We start from the raw sequence: 17,022 nt of genomic DNA on the forward strand, positions 1-17,022 counted from the left end.
AACAAATGCACACACACACGCACGCACGCACGCACGCACGCACGCACGCACGCACGCACACAGCACGCACCCTGAGTTTGCGGCCGATCACGGTGACTTTTCCTTTGATGGTCTCCTTCCTCATCCTCCACTCCAGGGAGTTGATGCCGCCGTCGGTGAGCACGGAGACGTTGCGGCGGCCCACGGTGGGGCTGGCCCAGCCCGCCAGGATGTGGGGCTCTGGGTGGAAGCTGAGCAGCAACCCGCTGGAGAACAGCACCTGACTGGTGCCGTTGGAGAAGAACTGGTAGATGGACCGGATCTGGTCTGAGAGACAAACAGTGTTGTAAAGTAACTAAGTATACTTAATATATATACTTAAAGGAGTAGTTCATCCCCAAAATGACTTTTTTTCTATTGATTACTCACGCCATGGAGACTTGATTCAATAATATTTTTTGTTTTTTGTCGCATTCCTAAGACAAAGAAAATGATTATTGTATGATATTTACCCTGACGGTTTCCCCATCCAGTGCCATGCATTTGGGTCCCCTTCCAGGGCCACGCATTTGGGTCCCCATCCGCAATCAATGGGGGTAAATTTACTATGATCACATTTTTTGTCTTAGGAATGCAACAAATACAAAACAATATTATTGAACTCAAGTCTCCATGGCATGAGTAATCAATAAAAATTAAAATAAATGTGGGGGTGAACTACTCCTTTAAGTACAATTTTGAGGAATTTGTACTTACTGGAGTATTTCCAATTTCCAACACTTTTACTTCTACTCCACTAAATCTCGGCTCCAAATATTGTACTTTTACTAATTTATTGGAAAATTTGAGTTACTAGTTACCGTATTTTTCGGACTATAAGGCGCACCGGACTATAAGGCGCACTGTCAATGAATGGTCTATTTTCGAACTGTTTTCATATATAAGGCACACCGGACTATAAGGCGCACATAATAGACGCTACAGTTGCATTATGCATCCAACAGATGGAGCTGTGCTAAAGGGAATGTCAATGTCAATGAATGATCCATATATAAGGCGCACTGGACTATAAGGCGCACTGTAGTTTTTAGAGAAAATTAAAGGCTTTTAAGTGCGCCTTATAGTCCGGAAAATACGGGTACTTTGCAGGTATAAATGATTCTATTATAAAATATACATTAATCCACTTTAGCCCTATTTTATACCTAGGCAATTTGAAAATAGCCGATCTACAAGCTCACAACGCGCTGCATCGCAACGCGTTGAAGAGTATTTCTACATTGCAGTATTAATACTTTTACTTAGGTAAAGAATGTGAGTGTGTGTGTGTGTGTGTGTGTGTGTGTGTGCGTGTGTGTGTGTGTGTGTGTGTGTGTGTGCGTGCGTGCGTGCGTGCGTGCGTGTGCGTGCGCGTGTGTGTGTGTGTGTGTGTGTGTGTGTGTGTGTGTGTGTGTGTGAGTGCGTGCGCGCGCGTGTGTGTGCGCGTGTGTGTGTGAGACACACAAAGAGCGAGAGAGAGAGACAAACAGAGAGAGACAGAAAGACAGAGAAAAACAGAAAAAGAACGACAATACAACAATTTTTCAAGTCACGTGGAGGAAATGCGTTAAGAGTTCAACCATGGCACCAATCCTTCACCTTAATGACAGAAACATACAGTATGCACATTCTCTGTGGGAATAGAATTGCACATTAGCAGTAATATTGTTGGTATTAGGCCCTGTCTCCAATGAGGTGAATAGAATAGAATAGAATAGAATAGAATAGAATAGAATAGAATAGAATAGAGCACTGGGCACCTAGAGAATGAAATACATACTGCATGTGTTTACATCTTCTGTCAAACCTTAGGGTTGATGGGTAAAAACAGGAGGGTAATGCGGAAAATGTGTTAGTCAATTAAAGAGTTAAAGATATAGTTGAGAGAGAAAGTTCAAACTTAAGAAGTGAAATTGGGAGGACATTTAAAATACTGCAGTTCATGTTCAATCTCAAAGTTTCTGTGAAAAGAAATCTCTTTTTAGAGAACATCAACAGCAAACTGTATGTCAGTCATCGATAGCCTGTACCAGGGCTTAATCACATACCAAATGAAGTATCATATTGTCGTTGCCGGGTTGAAACCTTGTATCTTTCAAAGTTTCAAATGAATCCGTTCTTTTGCAAAGTAAAGCCCTGCTTCATCAAACAAGGCCGTCGCACAAAAGTAGTGAAAACAGCAGATCTACAAGCACACAACGCCTCGCACCGCGAGGCGTTGTGTGCTTGTAGATCGGCTGTTTTCACTAGTTTAAATCATTTTTAAAATGATAAATGCAAAACGAACGGTTTTGGACATACAAGTTTTTCAACCGACAACGACGATATCCAGATTTTAGCTTTTTCTTTTTTCTTTTCACCACCCTCTCTCTCTCTCTCTCTCTCTATCTCTCTTTACCATCTATCTCTCTCATACATTGTTTCGTGATACCCATCTTTGTGAGACAGTTAGAAAGAGTGGCACGCAGCTCTCTCTCCAGAAATGGCTTTTTCCTACTACTAATGGCCAACAAGCAGCTATCTCACCTGTAATGTAATCATCTTTGTCTGAGTTTTCAACTAATCTAATAATCTGTATTGCATTACTGCTAAAATGACAAGAGAGATGAATGTTGGTCATTAGTGGAAATAGATGTTTTTTTTGTTATCATTGAATATCTAGCAAAGGCAGGCATCAATAATGACAGAGATGGAGAGAGAGAGAGGCAGTAGGAAAGAGTGAGATTGATGAACAGACAAGAGGAGCAGAGGAGGGCGATACATAATGAAAAATTAAGAATGAGAATTAAGAATACTATCTCAAGTTCATTGAACATGAAGAATACTATCTCAGATTAAACATTAAATATCTGGTTTTAGATCAAAATGCCCAAAGATAATAACACTAGAGGCATGCGAGACCTAGCCGCTTGAGTCTCTTAACAGAAATACTAGAATCTGGCGGAAGTAGCATCCAAATAAGTGAGGATTTACAGATCCGTTTACCTTCCCCGCGCATGAAATCTGTGTTGTGATTGGTCTAAAAAGACAGTTTCCGGGGGAAGTACATACGATGGACGTCCCCCCCAAATAGTCTCGCGTGGCCAACTGTTGACTCCCGCGATTTGCAAATGCTCCCGTCATATAGTCTGGGGCAACGGAAGACAGATGATGAGTATGGGATAAAGCGGAAGTGAAGCCTCCTCCCCACTTCATTTTTACCATCACGCATAATGCATATTTATCCTAATATAAATAAAGATCATCTAAGCATATTTAGCTCTGCTTAGCAGAAATTACATTTTAAAATATATTTCTGTGAATGGAAATGCCAGCTGCCATTACTCGACGGTGTCGCCGGTTCGATTCCCGATCCGGACGACCTTTGCCACGTGTCACTCCCCATCTCTCCCCCCATTTCCTGTCAGTCTACTGTCCTATCAATAAAGGCATACAATCCCAAAAACAAAATGTAAAAAAAGTGGTTCTCAATCTTTTTTGGCTGCAGTACCTCCTTAGACTGATTTCCGAAGCCAAGTACCCCTTTCCCTGACTACAGCAAAATCGACATCAAGTCCAGTTCCAATACCAATACGTTCAAAATAAAACAGCATAATGGCAAATAAACATTGCTTTCTATTCAATAACAGTTCCTACCAGTCAAGGATGTAATTTGGTTTAGAAATGTACAGATGAGCTGCTTCACACCATCTCAACGTTTTATCATTAACCATAACAGTAAAACAAATATTCACAATTTTCTAGTTTTTCTCCCTGCAGTACACCCGCGTACCCCTAGGGGTACACACACCCCCATTTGAGAAATACTGCTATAGACTACACTGGAGCTATAGTTGAGCATAGAGTTTACCTTGGACAGCCGTGTAGGAGGCCTCCACTGAAGACAGGTTGGTGATGAGGGTGATGTCATCGTCGTGGGTGGAGCTCTCCATGTCGATGTTAACTGATTGGTCGATCTCTCGCCTCAGAGTGACCACCAGACCAGTGGGATAAGTGGCATTGGTCAGGCGACCTTCAGCATCATAGCTGCAGGGTAGTGGGTTACAGACAGGTCAATATCCTCACTATCGGGTGGAAAACTTTAAGGTGGTTGCAAATTGGTGCGTTTTTTCGTTGCGTTTTTCAGGCCAAGGACCCCTTAGCTGAGAGAGATCTAAGCAGGGACCCAGTGGCAACAGCCTCGAAAAACTGAAAAATCTCACTGTGATGTCAGGGGAACAACTCTTAACAGAATGAGTTTGCCGCTCTGACATCACGCTCTGGCTTCACGGTGATGTCACACTAATAGAATCCTTTTTATCCCCATATATGGATTTCCCTGATGTCATCAATATTAAGCCCATATCTAAACAGGACTTCATAATGGGAATGCCCATATGTGGATGCCACATCGGCCACACTCCACACTAACGGCTGGTTCTACAGACAGGGATCTCCATGTATGGGCATAAAAGGGTATGATGTCAGATGTCATAGACATCATAGGACTTTCACATAACGAATAACTGAGTAAGCATGTTTGGGCTCTCACAGCATATCTCCATATACAGTACATGGATGGGTACCAGGGGTTTCCATATGGGTAACTGGTCCGATATACATCACTGGCCAGATGGCCAAGACATGGCGTGACCTCGAGGTTGCATGTCGCCCTGAGGCGTCTTACTAGTTAGATTACTTACTGGTAGTAGTTAGTCCAGCCAGTCTCATCAGATTTGGAGGCTAGAAGTCCTGTGGTGGAGTGGTATGTCATCAGCGCCACCTCCTGGTTAAAAGCTGAAACTGACCTCAGGGAACCAGCTGGATCCAAAGCCAGGGTCACTACCTACAGAGACAGAACGTTACAGAAAAATCACACCCAGTGTGAAATGAGCTGTGCCTTTGGTGGCCACTCGTCCAGGTGCCCACCTCTACAGGCGCCCACATGTCCCTTGTGTTTTATATTTTTTTCTATGGAGTTAACATTACTCTAAAAGACCCCCATGTGGGGTTATAATGTGCAAATTTGCCTTCCCTGTGTATTGTTGGTTACTTCCTGAAAGCTAAAAGCCTCCGAGTCAAAAGGCCCAACTGAAAAAAACTGAGTTAATTACACATCGTATAATCATCCCCTACCCTTTTACCATACATACACCCAACACTGTGGGTGTGGCTCACTTCAGCTGGATCACCACCCACCTGACAACCAGCCATACTTAATGAACTGGTGGGTGTGGCCACATAAAAACATAATTTTTAAGACTTTCTGTACACTTTTTTGGAAAGAATCTTCCTCCTAATATAATCATGTTTGGGGGGGGGTCATGGCACTCCATCTTTAAAGTACAATAACTGGTAAACATACTTAACTACTTTGCACCACTGATATTGTACACATTGTATGCACATTCAATATTCCTTATGACATCAGTATTACGCCCGTTTACATTCTGAATTACATAATGCACATTAGTTGGTTAGAGCATAATTAACTGTGCAACATAAATATTAAAGGTGACTATTCTACTGTATGGTACTGTATGTATTACTTGTGCATAATTATCTTCTTTCCTTGCTGCCTTATTATTGCACACGATAAGGTCTCTGAGGTGTTATTGGAGCTGTGATAGTTTTCTTATTTCTGAATTGTCAAATAGATTGATTTATATTTCAATTTCTCTCTGCTGCAGTATCACTTTCGGCTCGTGTAATAACTCAATTTCCCCTCAGGGATGAAAAATAATTGCCTCGGCACGACATAAAATGTTATCCAACTTTCATCAGTGAGACAAATATGAAAGTTGAAAGTTGTATATCGGCTCTGATCTGATGCTATCTCAACCCTGATTTCTTTCCTGAGCGCAGCAGCTTATGTTTTGAAATGTTTACGTTGGGAGTGCTTTTTTGGAAACCGCCAGCAGTGTGAGCATTTATTTTGTGCTCGCCCGTTCAACCGTGGTGCTTTTCTCTGCTTGCTGAGAGCTATAATAATGTCAACTTGGGCTTTTCAAAGCATTCTTTAGGTCAGTGGTTCTCAAAGTGGATTCCAGGGACTGTCTAAGTTCCTTTAGGGGGGCCTAAATTGAAGCTTACAAGTCCGTAACTCTGACGCTAACGGGTCCATTTGGTCCCATTTGTACACTGTCAAAGTTAAGGGGAGACCTTCACATCCCAAAGTTTGAGAACCACTGCTTTAGGCAAGCACTTTGATGTTTTCAGCCGAGAAAAAAGGCCTTAGTGAACACGTAACTACTGGTAAGTATGAATCAGGCTGTTCTATCCTGTCTCATATCTTCTCACTCTCTTCTACCTGGTTCTCTGGCAGCAGCACCAGTCGGAGCTGGCCGGCTCCGTCTCTCCTGATCTTCAGGCTGGCGTTGGCGCTGTCCGAGACGGCGTTGAGCTCGCCGTCCGTACCGTAGCTGAAGTTGTAGACGGGCTGGCCGGTCAGCAGGCTGACCGTCTGCCGGTGGACGCCACCCTCGTCGAACACGTACAGCTCCTGCTCCCGCGGAGACGCCACCTCGTAGAAGCCTGGGGGGTGGGGGGGGGGGGGGGGGCATAGTTCTTTGTTTAGTTCATTGATTCTCAAGATCTTTTATTTCAAGGACCCCCGGAGTATGATATAGATTGGGCCAGTGTTTTTTTTTTTTTTTTTTTTTTTAAATGTTTTTTATCCCACGGTTTTTGTAACCCATTTTTCTCACCCGGTGACTACCTAACCTGTAGTCCTGGTTTCCACTCTCCCCCTGCTGCGCCAGGGGACATTGGGGAGCACCCGGCTGGCTAGGGGGAGGTAGTATAGAAACCAGGACTACTGCATGTTTTTGTGTGAGGGCCTATGCCCAAGGAGACACGGGGAGAACATGCAAACTCACCACAGAAAGGCCCAATCGCCAACCCCACCTAGGGTGTGGGTGCTGATGACGCGGGTGGAGGAACACGCCCCCAGCGCCCACAGCTTCCCCCGGCGGGAATCGAACCCAGGACCTTCGAGCTGTGAGGCGAAGTGCTAACCACTGCACCACCGTGGGCCAGGTTTTTAACCTCTTTCACATCCAGGACCATTATTTAGTTGGCATTAGAGACACGGACCACCATTTGATGACATTTAGCCTCTCAGACCCAAAACTTAGCGTCCATTTGGTTCCCTAACCATCCATCTTTTAACTGGCGACCACCTGGAACTCCCTCAGAGAAGTGGTGAAAACCTCTGCATTAGGCCATAGACCCCCATTTGATTGAAATTATTATGTCTGGGACCACAATCAACACTTTCAGTTAATTTAACTCTGAGAGTGTACAACCCTTAAGGTCAGTCCATACTCTCTCCGAAAACAAACCTTTCGTCGGAGAGTTCCGACCTTTCCGACGTGCAGCTTTCCGAACTCTAATTCGGGGAAATGCTTTTCAGAAGTTCCGAGTGACGTCATTTTGTAGTTGAACCGGACTTTTCAGACGAAAAGTTCGGTTTTGCGGAGAGAGTATGGACAGGCCTTTACGGGTCCATTTGGTTCCAGAGACCCCTGGTGGTTCCCGCACCTGACATTGAGTACTATTGAGTATATACTGGGTGAGAATAGACTTGAATAAAGATGTTCTGTCACCTACCAGTCTCCGGATTGATCGCCGGACGATTCCTTCTCACCGCCCGAATCCGGATGTTATTCAGGTCGGCGATGTAAACAATCCCGTCGTCGGGGGAAACGGCCAATGAGGACGGGGCGTTGAGGCCGGCGTCGGCGGCGTATCCGTCGTCGCCGTAGAAACAGTTGCAGTTGACGTCGTTCTTGCAGTCGCAGTCCGAGGCGGCCCCGGCGAACAGGGAGATCTCACCCGAGGGGCTTACCTGAAGGGACGACAGACCCAGTGCATTCAGAGTCAAAAAGGGCCTTTCTGTGTGGAGTTTGCATGTTCTCCCCATGTCTCCTAGGGTAGGTACGCTCACAAAAAACATGCAGTAATCCTGGTCTCTATACTGCCTCCCCCTGGCCAGCCTGATGGAGGGGAAAGGAACTGGTTGGAATAATGTGTTGTAATGTGTCGCAAGACAAATTTCAGTGTGAACTGACAATAAAGTACTATATATCATATCATATCATTCCACGCGATACGTCCAGCCGGGGAAACTCTCCCCTGTCAGGTGAAAAGAAGCAACTTGGACTACTCATGCATAGAGGGAAGCATGAGGTCAGTCTGTTGGCAGACGGAGTGTAGTGCCCAGGACATTAGATAATTGGCAATGTGTGAATAATGGGTTGCAAAATCGTCTGATAAAAAAAAAAGTATCCTGATTTATGGAGAGATACATTGGTGGAAAGTAACTAAGTACATTTACTCAAGTACTGTACTTACAGTAAGTACAGTTTTGAGATACTTTTACTTTACTGGAGTATTTCCAATTTTCAGTACTTTTACTTCTACTCCACTACATGTCAGAGGCAAATATTGTACTTTATAACCAACTACAGTTATTTGAAAACTTTAGTTACTAGTTACTTTGTAGATTTTGATTATAATGTAATTTGTTTCAAAATATTTGGATACATTTAGACATTTGAGAACTTGTGAAATGGGACATTCTGCATATCCTGTATATTTTTATGCCAATATTGTACTGAATTCTGGACTTTCACTTGTAAGAGAGAATTTTTACATTTTTCCAGAGATACATTCAGCAGGACTCCCATAAAGTACCTGACTGATTTGACATCATTCTAACCAACCAAGAATATAAATCATCATGAAGCACTGCTGCTTGTGCTTTAAAATCAAATTGGCTGCTATGCTTTGCCATGGGGGCTAGTTAGAGATCTTTCTTTCTCCCTGTGCTGCTCTAATTGGAAGTATTACAATAGCATAGAACAGAAGATCAACAGTATTTGTAGTTGCTTCACCGGCAGACACAAATGGGTAGACTGAATGGTATAGAAGAATGTTGTTGCTTTGGACTCGTTGCCACTAAAGAAGTCATGGGTATTTGAATTTTGTTTGAGAAACTGTCTTTTCTCCAGGGACAATCTTTTGGCGATGCCTCTCAAATCAATTCTGCACTTTTAACAAAAGCACCACTTTGACAAAAAGTTAACGGCAAGCAATCTCAAGCAAGTTTCAAGCCTCTGCAAGTTGATTTTCATAGCGTACTTGGAAAATAAATACATAAATAATCTATGGTATGCTCTGGAAAATGGTAGGCATGTCATAGTCATGCCAGACTACCGGCATGGTCCCATTAAGACCGGGAACACATTATTAAAGTGATGGGTCGCGAAACGGCCAACCTGTCTGACTCTGTTAATCCTCTTCTCGTCCGTCTCAGCGATGTAGAGCATCCCAGAGTGGCTGATGGCGATAGCCGTGGCTCCCTCCAGAGCTGAGTGGATGGCCAGCTTACTGAGGGAGTGGTCGATGCCAGGGACCTGGCAGTGCATGGGACGGCCTGCCATGATGCTGACCTGCAAACAATCAACACATATCACTACTTATTATACTGTTTTTTACTACTAGTCAGGGTCTGTCATTGATTTCTTTGGAATGCTTTCTTTTCCAAACATGTAACCCGAAATCAGTGGTTCTCAAACTTTTTCATGGCAAGGACCCCAAAATGTGTCTGATCCCCCTAGATCAGGGGTCTTCAACGTTTTCAATCAGGCCAAGGATCCCTTAGCTGAGAGAGTGATAAAGCTGAGACCCTCACTACATATTGTATAAAATTGTGTTGGAAATGAAAAATGTTCATAGATTTCTTAGACAGAGTAGACTTGTTTGACAGCACTATCATCAGTGTAGGTTGTTGGTCTAATGTGTATTTTTAGACATTTAACCACTTGAACCATCAATACTTAGTCTGACTGCTCGTTTCCCTCTACACCAAACCTCTTAGCCAAGAATAGCAGATCTATAAGCTCACAACGCCTCGCAGCGCGAGGCGTTGTGAGCTTGTAGATCGGCCATTCTTGTAGATTGGTTATTCTTGGCTAATGTTCCACAGTCCACACATAATAGGGATACTAGGGTTCAAGTGGTAGTGTAGGGAAAAAAATCTTATCACACAAAGATCTGGAGGACCCCCTGTAGTAACTCTGAGGACCCCCTGTTGAAGACCCCTGCCCTAGATGAAAAATGCAGATCTACAAGCTCACAATATGAGCGTTGCAACACGACACATTGTGAACCCATGAGAAAGAACTTATTATATTTGTTGTAAAGTTGTTAAACTGATTTTGATGCAATATTAACGCATTTGGCTGGGGACCCCCAGGCACCCCTTCAAGGGCCTTGGAGAAACACTGCCCTGAACTATCTAATCTCTGTGTGTTCCATCAGCCTTCCTACAGGGGGCGGCCATAGCTGAATGGTTCGGGAGCCTGCCTGGAGGAACCAGTTCCCCTGGTTGTCCCTGGTTCGATTCCCAGCCAGGATAGCAATGTCGATGTAAGACTCTTAACTCCTAATTGCTCACGCGCTCCTTGTGGGCTGCGAAGCAGCTGGGTTGGGCTGCAAATACTGAATATCCCTCACGGGAGGAGTAGGTAACTACTATTTATTTAGTGAGGAGGACATCCACGCTAATGACAACAATGCCTCTTATGCCATATGGTAACCCCCTCCCAGGGTTCCCAAACCTTTCCATGCCAAGGTTCCCCTAATAGCGCCATAGCTTCTGGCTGTTGTAAAATGCTTTAAAACAAAGTACGGTGAAAATCTATTATTAGCTCACAACGCAATGCGTTTACTTCAAAGATTTGTTTTTGGACTTTTATTAGATAGGACAGTAGACTGACAGGGAATGGGGGGGAGATGGGGAGCATCACGCGGCAAAGGCCATCCGGATCAGGAATCGAACCGGCGACACCGCCAGGCATCCATGCCTATGTGGTATGCGCCTGGACCAGTAGGCCGGCGGGCGACCCCGGCCCCTACTACTATTTTTTAAACTCTTTCCAACATGTTTCATTCATTTTGGGATGCCAGGTTTAAACTGGTTAAACTGGCACAATTTTCTTATAAATTGAATTTGAATTGAAAATGACAATTTCTATGCATTTCTTTATGATTAAAAAATACTACATATGTTGGACCCCCTGGCAGCCCCCACTATGAAAAGCACTGTGCTAACCTGTCTGTCCTGTGTGATTCTCAGCACGATGTTGTTCTCCAACACATAGACAGAGTTGTCTGCTGGGTTCACCGCCAGGTCTGTAGGATACTCCAGACGAACCTACACACACACACACAGAGAGAGAGAGAGAGAGAGAGAGAGAGAGAGAGAGAGAGAGAAATAGGTCAGAAATCATGTCAGAAATGTGTAAAAGCATGTGGGCTTTCCTGCATGCAGCAGCATATCGTCGTTGTCAGGGTGAAAACCTTGTATGTCCAAAACCGTTCGTTTTGTATTTATCATTTTAAAAATGATCTAAACTAGTGAAAATCGCCGATCTACAAGCACACACCGCCTCGCACCGTGAGGCGTTGTGTGCTTGTAGATCTGCTACTTTCACTAGTCCTGCGTGACAGTCTTGTGTGATGAAGCAGGGCTTTGCTTTACGAAAAAACATTCACATTTTGGAGATACGAGGTTCCTGCCTGACAGTGACGATGTGTACTATATACTAATCTGTGTGATGCATGTCGTTGTTAGTGTGTGTACTGTGTACATACAGTATGTGCCTGTAAAAATGAATTAATTTATATACCGTATATATACTGTATTTTGTGTATCTGTCACAACGGTTGGCTAATTGGACAAGGGGATCCATGGTTGAAAGATCCCGCTGTGGTTTGGTGCTTGTCTCTGGCTGGATATAATGGGGCTTTGTGTGCGTGTGTGCGACGTGCGTGTGTTCTAACCTGTGTTACGTCCATGCTGGAGTCGCAGCTCAGAGGACGAACGGTTGTCAAGTCGTTGGTTTTTATTACCGTGGTAACAATCCCGCTTGTGTCAACTTTGCGAATCATCGTGGCGTCAACAAAATATATGACGCCATACTTGTCTACAGCAATGCCTGGACAGAGTGAGAGAGAGAGAGAGAGAGAGAGAGAGAGAGAGAGAGAGAGAGAGAGAGAGAGAGAGAGAGAGAGAGAGAGAGAGAGAGAAAGAGGCAGAAAGCAGAGGTATAGAAGGACAGACAATGAGAGGAAAGAATGTGGGTTAAAACAAAGAAAGATGTTATTATATTTCGACATGGGCCCTAACATTAATATTTAACTAATAGAAAGTAAGTAGCGCAGTACGGAAGCACAAAAAACGTGTCCGTGTCCGTGAACGATTGGGGGATCGATCGTAAAATAGAATGATATTCCGAGACTACTTGAAAAGGTAAGGAAAAAAGGTAAAATATCTGCCTGGCAGTGGTTAGTGGTTTGGTTAAATATTCTTGGCAGTGAATGCTTGAGTTAGCAAATACTCTCATTCCCCAAAAGACACACACATAACAAAAACACTACGTTCAGACAGTAACGACTTACAATGCAGCACAACAAATTAAAAGGAACAACCGTGATATTGATTTGAAGTCGTATCGCCCAGCCCTGGTAGAAAGTTTGGCTTACAGGAATCACTAATGAATGTTTTTGTTTCACAACAGATCAAATCACATCAGAGGTGAATGGATTGGCGTGATATTGGATCCCAATACAACTTTAAGGAACGTGTTAAAAATATATCTTGAATCACAGAGGCTGCATTTAATTGCATAATAGAATAGTATGGTCCCATTTAATCTAGAATATCCTCGATATGAGATTGTACGATATGGTTCCATTTTGTCTCACCGCATTCGGGAAGTCAGCTTTCTTTGAGAAAATATAAATAGCACAGAGCTACAGTAAAATGTTAAGGCTAAAAGGATTTACACAAAGAAAAGGTCCTGTGAACTTAAGTGTTTCCATTGTGGACCTATGTATTAAATTCTTCAACAGAGCATAGACTATTAACACATTAATACATGTCATCAACAAATACAAATTATTTACAACATGGACGCAGCAAGAGGAATGGACCTGCAAAGTACCATTAAAAGTATGCTAAAGAGCCACTGAACATTTTTGTCGCTCTGACATCATGCTCTGATTTCACTGTGATGTAAGGGGAACCACAGAATGGGTTTGCTGCTCTGACATCACGCTCTGGCTTGATGTCCCTTTTATGCCCGTATATGGAGGTCGCTGATGTCATCACGAGTCACACTTGCATTACGCTCTGGCTTGATGTCCCTTTTATGCCCATATATGGAGATCACTGATGTCATCAAAAGTCACACTTGCAAATTAATTACATCCTTGTCCGTTTTATGCCCATATATGGAGATCCCTGTCCCGATGTCATTAATATTAAGGGCATATCCGGGAATGCCCATATTTGGTAATGTTCTGACATCACATTGTTGACTATCATGCAGGGGTCTCCGTATACCGGTATGGGTAACTGGTCCGATATACGCCCTGAAGCGTCTTACTAGTGTAATGTTGTATGGTATTACTGTATGTGTCCTGTATTTTCTTCCTTCTTACTGTTTCTTGTGCCATTCTGTTTTAATTGTGACCTGCCAAAGGGACTTCAGATGAAAATGAACTATAAGCCTTCTGGAAGAGAACATGAAATGGTAACGCTTAAGTCAGGGACGTGCTGGCCATTGGGAAAAGCGGGACAAGCGGGACCGAACGGCCGCTTCATTCCTGGCCAGTCCAGGCCGGCCATTAGGAAAAAATGTAACTGTTTGCACAAAAGTAAAAATTAAACTGTTTGCACAAAAGTAGTGAAAACAGCAGATCTGCAAGCACACAACGCCTCGCAGTGCGAGGCGTTGTGTGCTTGTAGATCGGCTGTTTTCACTCGTTTAAATCATTTTAAAAATGATAAATACAAAACAAACGGTTTTGGACATACAAGGTTTCCACCCGACAACGACGAAATATAACTCATGTAATTGGCCCACTGGCTTGTCACATAGCGCGCAATGAGGGCCTCTACAACTCTTTTTCCCGGGCTGAAACAGGGGCCCAGCACGTCCCCGGTTTAAGTTTAACAAAGTACATGGGTCCCTTCCAGAACTCCATCAGACCATAATAATGACTGATACCAACCCCTGGGACTCATCAAAGTAGCCCGGTTGGCCTTTCCTCCGTCCCCACATCGGGCCTCGTCATACGGGACGCACTGTTCGCCAGTACCGGCCACAACCTGGGAGTTCTCCAGGAGCTGTCTCCCACTGGAGCCACCGGTACCGGCAGAGCTCAGAGAGCGGATCCGGTGGATCTGACGGGAGTTGGTGTCGGAGACAAACACCGAGCCAGAAACCGGGTCCACGGCCAGGTAGTACTTATGGGCGGGGTTGTTACTGGAAGAGGGCACAAGGAGAAAGCATGGAAACGTAAATAATCTAGGTCTGACAATACGAGAGACCAATAATTAGTAGTGGGATGGTGTGACAGTACAAACCATTGAGATCTACTGCACACATAAACAGAGCTGCTACCTTTAAAGTGCGGGTGCCATGATTTTCCCCCCCTATAAAACATGATTATCTACTATTAAGATTATACTAGGAGGAAGATTGTTTCCAAAAAAGTGTACAGAAAGAGTTAAAATTATGTTTTTATGTGGCCACACCCACCAGTTCATTGGTATGCGTGGTTGTCATGGTGGGTGGTGACCCAGCTGAAGTTAGCCACACCCACGTATGTTGGTGAATGGTAATTAGGGGAGGGGTTGATTCTGTGATGTAATAAGTATTTGTGTTTTTGGACCGGCACGTTTGACCCCACAAGGTGGCAGCCTACAGCTAAAACCCAAACAGAAAGGCAATACATAATTGCTCATATCAACCACACCAGGGGGTCTAATGAAGTACTGTCAACCTCCTAGACACATGAAAACGAGAAAAAGTACAAAACTATGGCAACGCCTCTTTAAACTAATTTTAGAGGCTTTTTAAAATCGTTTTGAGAAAGAAATGCTGCTATTTGTCCCAAAACGACTGCAAAAGGTTGCTGCTGTAACATGTGTATAACAATGAAATGTGACACACTGTAGCTCTGTTTACAAAATGCTGTACGCCCTCCAAATGTATATACAGATGTGCCATTTCAAAACGTCACAAGTCCTGCCATTGGCAAGACAGTAGATTTTCAGGGGATTTGTAGAACATTAAGCTTATAGATCAGCTAGTTTTGATATTTTATGAACTTCTGACTTCTGAGTTTAAATTTACTTCATTTGCTTCATTTTCCATAAAGATTAGAAAGGAAAAACAGGGAAAGAATGCATTTGCAGGAAATTGTCAGGAAAATAAAATTACCCCATTTAGGCCTAGAATGATTGAATGCTTTAACCAGTGAAAAATAGCAGATATACAAGCTCACAGCGCGGCACGAGTGCCGCGCTGCAAGCTTGTAGATCTGCTATTTTTGAAAAAGCCGTGAAAATGTGTGCAAATCTTTGGATATTATGTATATTCTAGATGGAACTAGATATTTTGAAATAGGGGTCCGTGGCCAAATAAATATCATTTTGGGGGTCCTTCACATGAAAAGGTTTGCGAACCACTGACATAATAGTCTCTCAAGAACAGACTAACTGAGCTCCAGTTAAGTGAAAAGGACCTTTTCTTTGACGATGGCTGGCCAGATTGCTGACATAGAAACATAGGTTTTTTTTCCAAAAACCTTAGAAGGATTCAAAAGACACTTATAGAATCGGGTCAAAAGTCTAATTTTCACGATTTTTCAAAAATAGCAGATCTACAAGCTCGCAGCGCGGCACTCGGTGCCGCGCTGTGAGCTTGTATATCTGCTATTTTTTCATAGTTAAAGCATAAAATATTGCCTCATAATGTGTTCAGGCCTAAATGGGTTAAACACCGAAGAGTTGAAACGGCACACCGCCCCCCCATTTTCAACAGTTTTTATTATATTATGACACTTGCTTTGGCAATGTAAACGTATGTTATCTCATGCCAATATAAAGCTCATTTGAACTGAACTGAATTGAATTGACGGTATGTCCAGCTCTCCAGAATGCAATCATTTAGAAATGTTAGCTAGAGAAAACAGAACAATGGGGATTATTATGAAGACAACTCACCCGTGCCTCAAGTCTTTGTTTCTGCACAGAGGGAGAGAGAGAGAAAACAACAACAACAATGAAACAATGGACGACAAAAAGAACAAAAAACTACTTCCCATTGTTGAGGCTGACAACATTCATGGTTACTTTGTAAAGCATTTAGCGAAACACAAATGAAGAAATAAACTTTACCACTCCACCGCTCTCTCCTTTTCCTTTCATCCTTTCTTCTTCCCTTCCTTCACTCTCTCCATCCCACTCAGTGGTGTAAAGTACATGTACTCAAGTACTGTACTTATATAGCATTTTGAGGTATTTTTTTACTTTCTTCAGTATTACACTATTTTCAATACTTTTACCCCACTACATCTCAAGAGGAAAATATTATTATAAAACATACATGAACCTACTGTACGCTATTTGAAAATATCCATTCTACATTTTGATGCCAGTACTTCCATACTTTTACTCTAGTACATTTTGAATTCCAGACTTTTACTTGTAAGGGTGCCCTCACACCAAAGTATACCTATGAGAGTGGAATCCGTGGTCCGCCAATGCATTTCAATGAGAGTGAAGCGGTTTCATGCCAGCAGAGGATTTCTGCAAAAAACGCTCCCTTCTCATTGAAATGCATTGGCGGAACGCGGATTCCACTCTCATAGGTACTTTGGTGTGAGGGCACCCTAACAGAGTATTTCTACATTGCAGTATTGGCACTTTTACTCAAGTAAAAAAAAAAATGGTACTTTTTCCACCACTGCTCCCACTCCGACCCTCCCTCTCCATGTGAAAGTGATTGGCTCATAAAAAAGTCTGCACAATCTACAAGCTCTGCACAAGTAAAGAATGTGTAGTACTTTTTTCACCGCAGTCTCAAAGCTACTAGCAACAGACTGCAAAAAAGCTTCTTTCCACGAACAATCAGGCACATGAACGAAATGTCAAGAACGAGAAAG

At 43.2% G+C, this 17,022-nt stretch overlaps 1 protein-coding gene across 1 annotated transcript in view; it reads right to left on the reverse strand.

Annotated features, from left to right (window-relative positions):
* Positions 1–17,022, reverse strand: part of LOC308304598 (teneurin-2-like) — a gene marked incomplete at both ends in the record, with an annotated part of 147,239 nt that overhangs the window by 24,429 nt on the left and 105,788 nt on the right. The window contains 10 exons of the mRNA XM_080749225.1: positions 71–306; positions 3,869–4,044; positions 4,701–4,843; positions 6,308–6,531; positions 7,609–7,846; positions 9,279–9,452; positions 11,117–11,218; positions 11,848–12,002; positions 14,083–14,336; positions 16,082–16,102. Coding sequence (XP_080605351.1) covers positions 71–306; positions 3,869–4,044; positions 4,701–4,843; positions 6,308–6,531; positions 7,609–7,846; positions 9,279–9,452; positions 11,117–11,218; positions 11,848–12,002; positions 14,083–14,336; positions 16,082–16,102 — 1,723 coding nt within the window. The remainder of the gene's footprint in view (positions 1–70; positions 307–3,868; positions 4,045–4,700; positions 4,844–6,307; positions 6,532–7,608; positions 7,847–9,278; positions 9,453–11,116; positions 11,219–11,847; positions 12,003–14,082; positions 14,337–16,081; positions 16,103–17,022) is intronic.

Source organism: Nannobrachium achirus (assembly GCF_963921795.1).
Source record: "Nannobrachium achirus genome assembly, chromosome: 19".
Classification (NCBI taxonomy): domain Eukaryota; kingdom Metazoa; phylum Chordata; class Actinopteri; order Myctophiformes; family Myctophidae; genus Nannobrachium; species Nannobrachium achirus.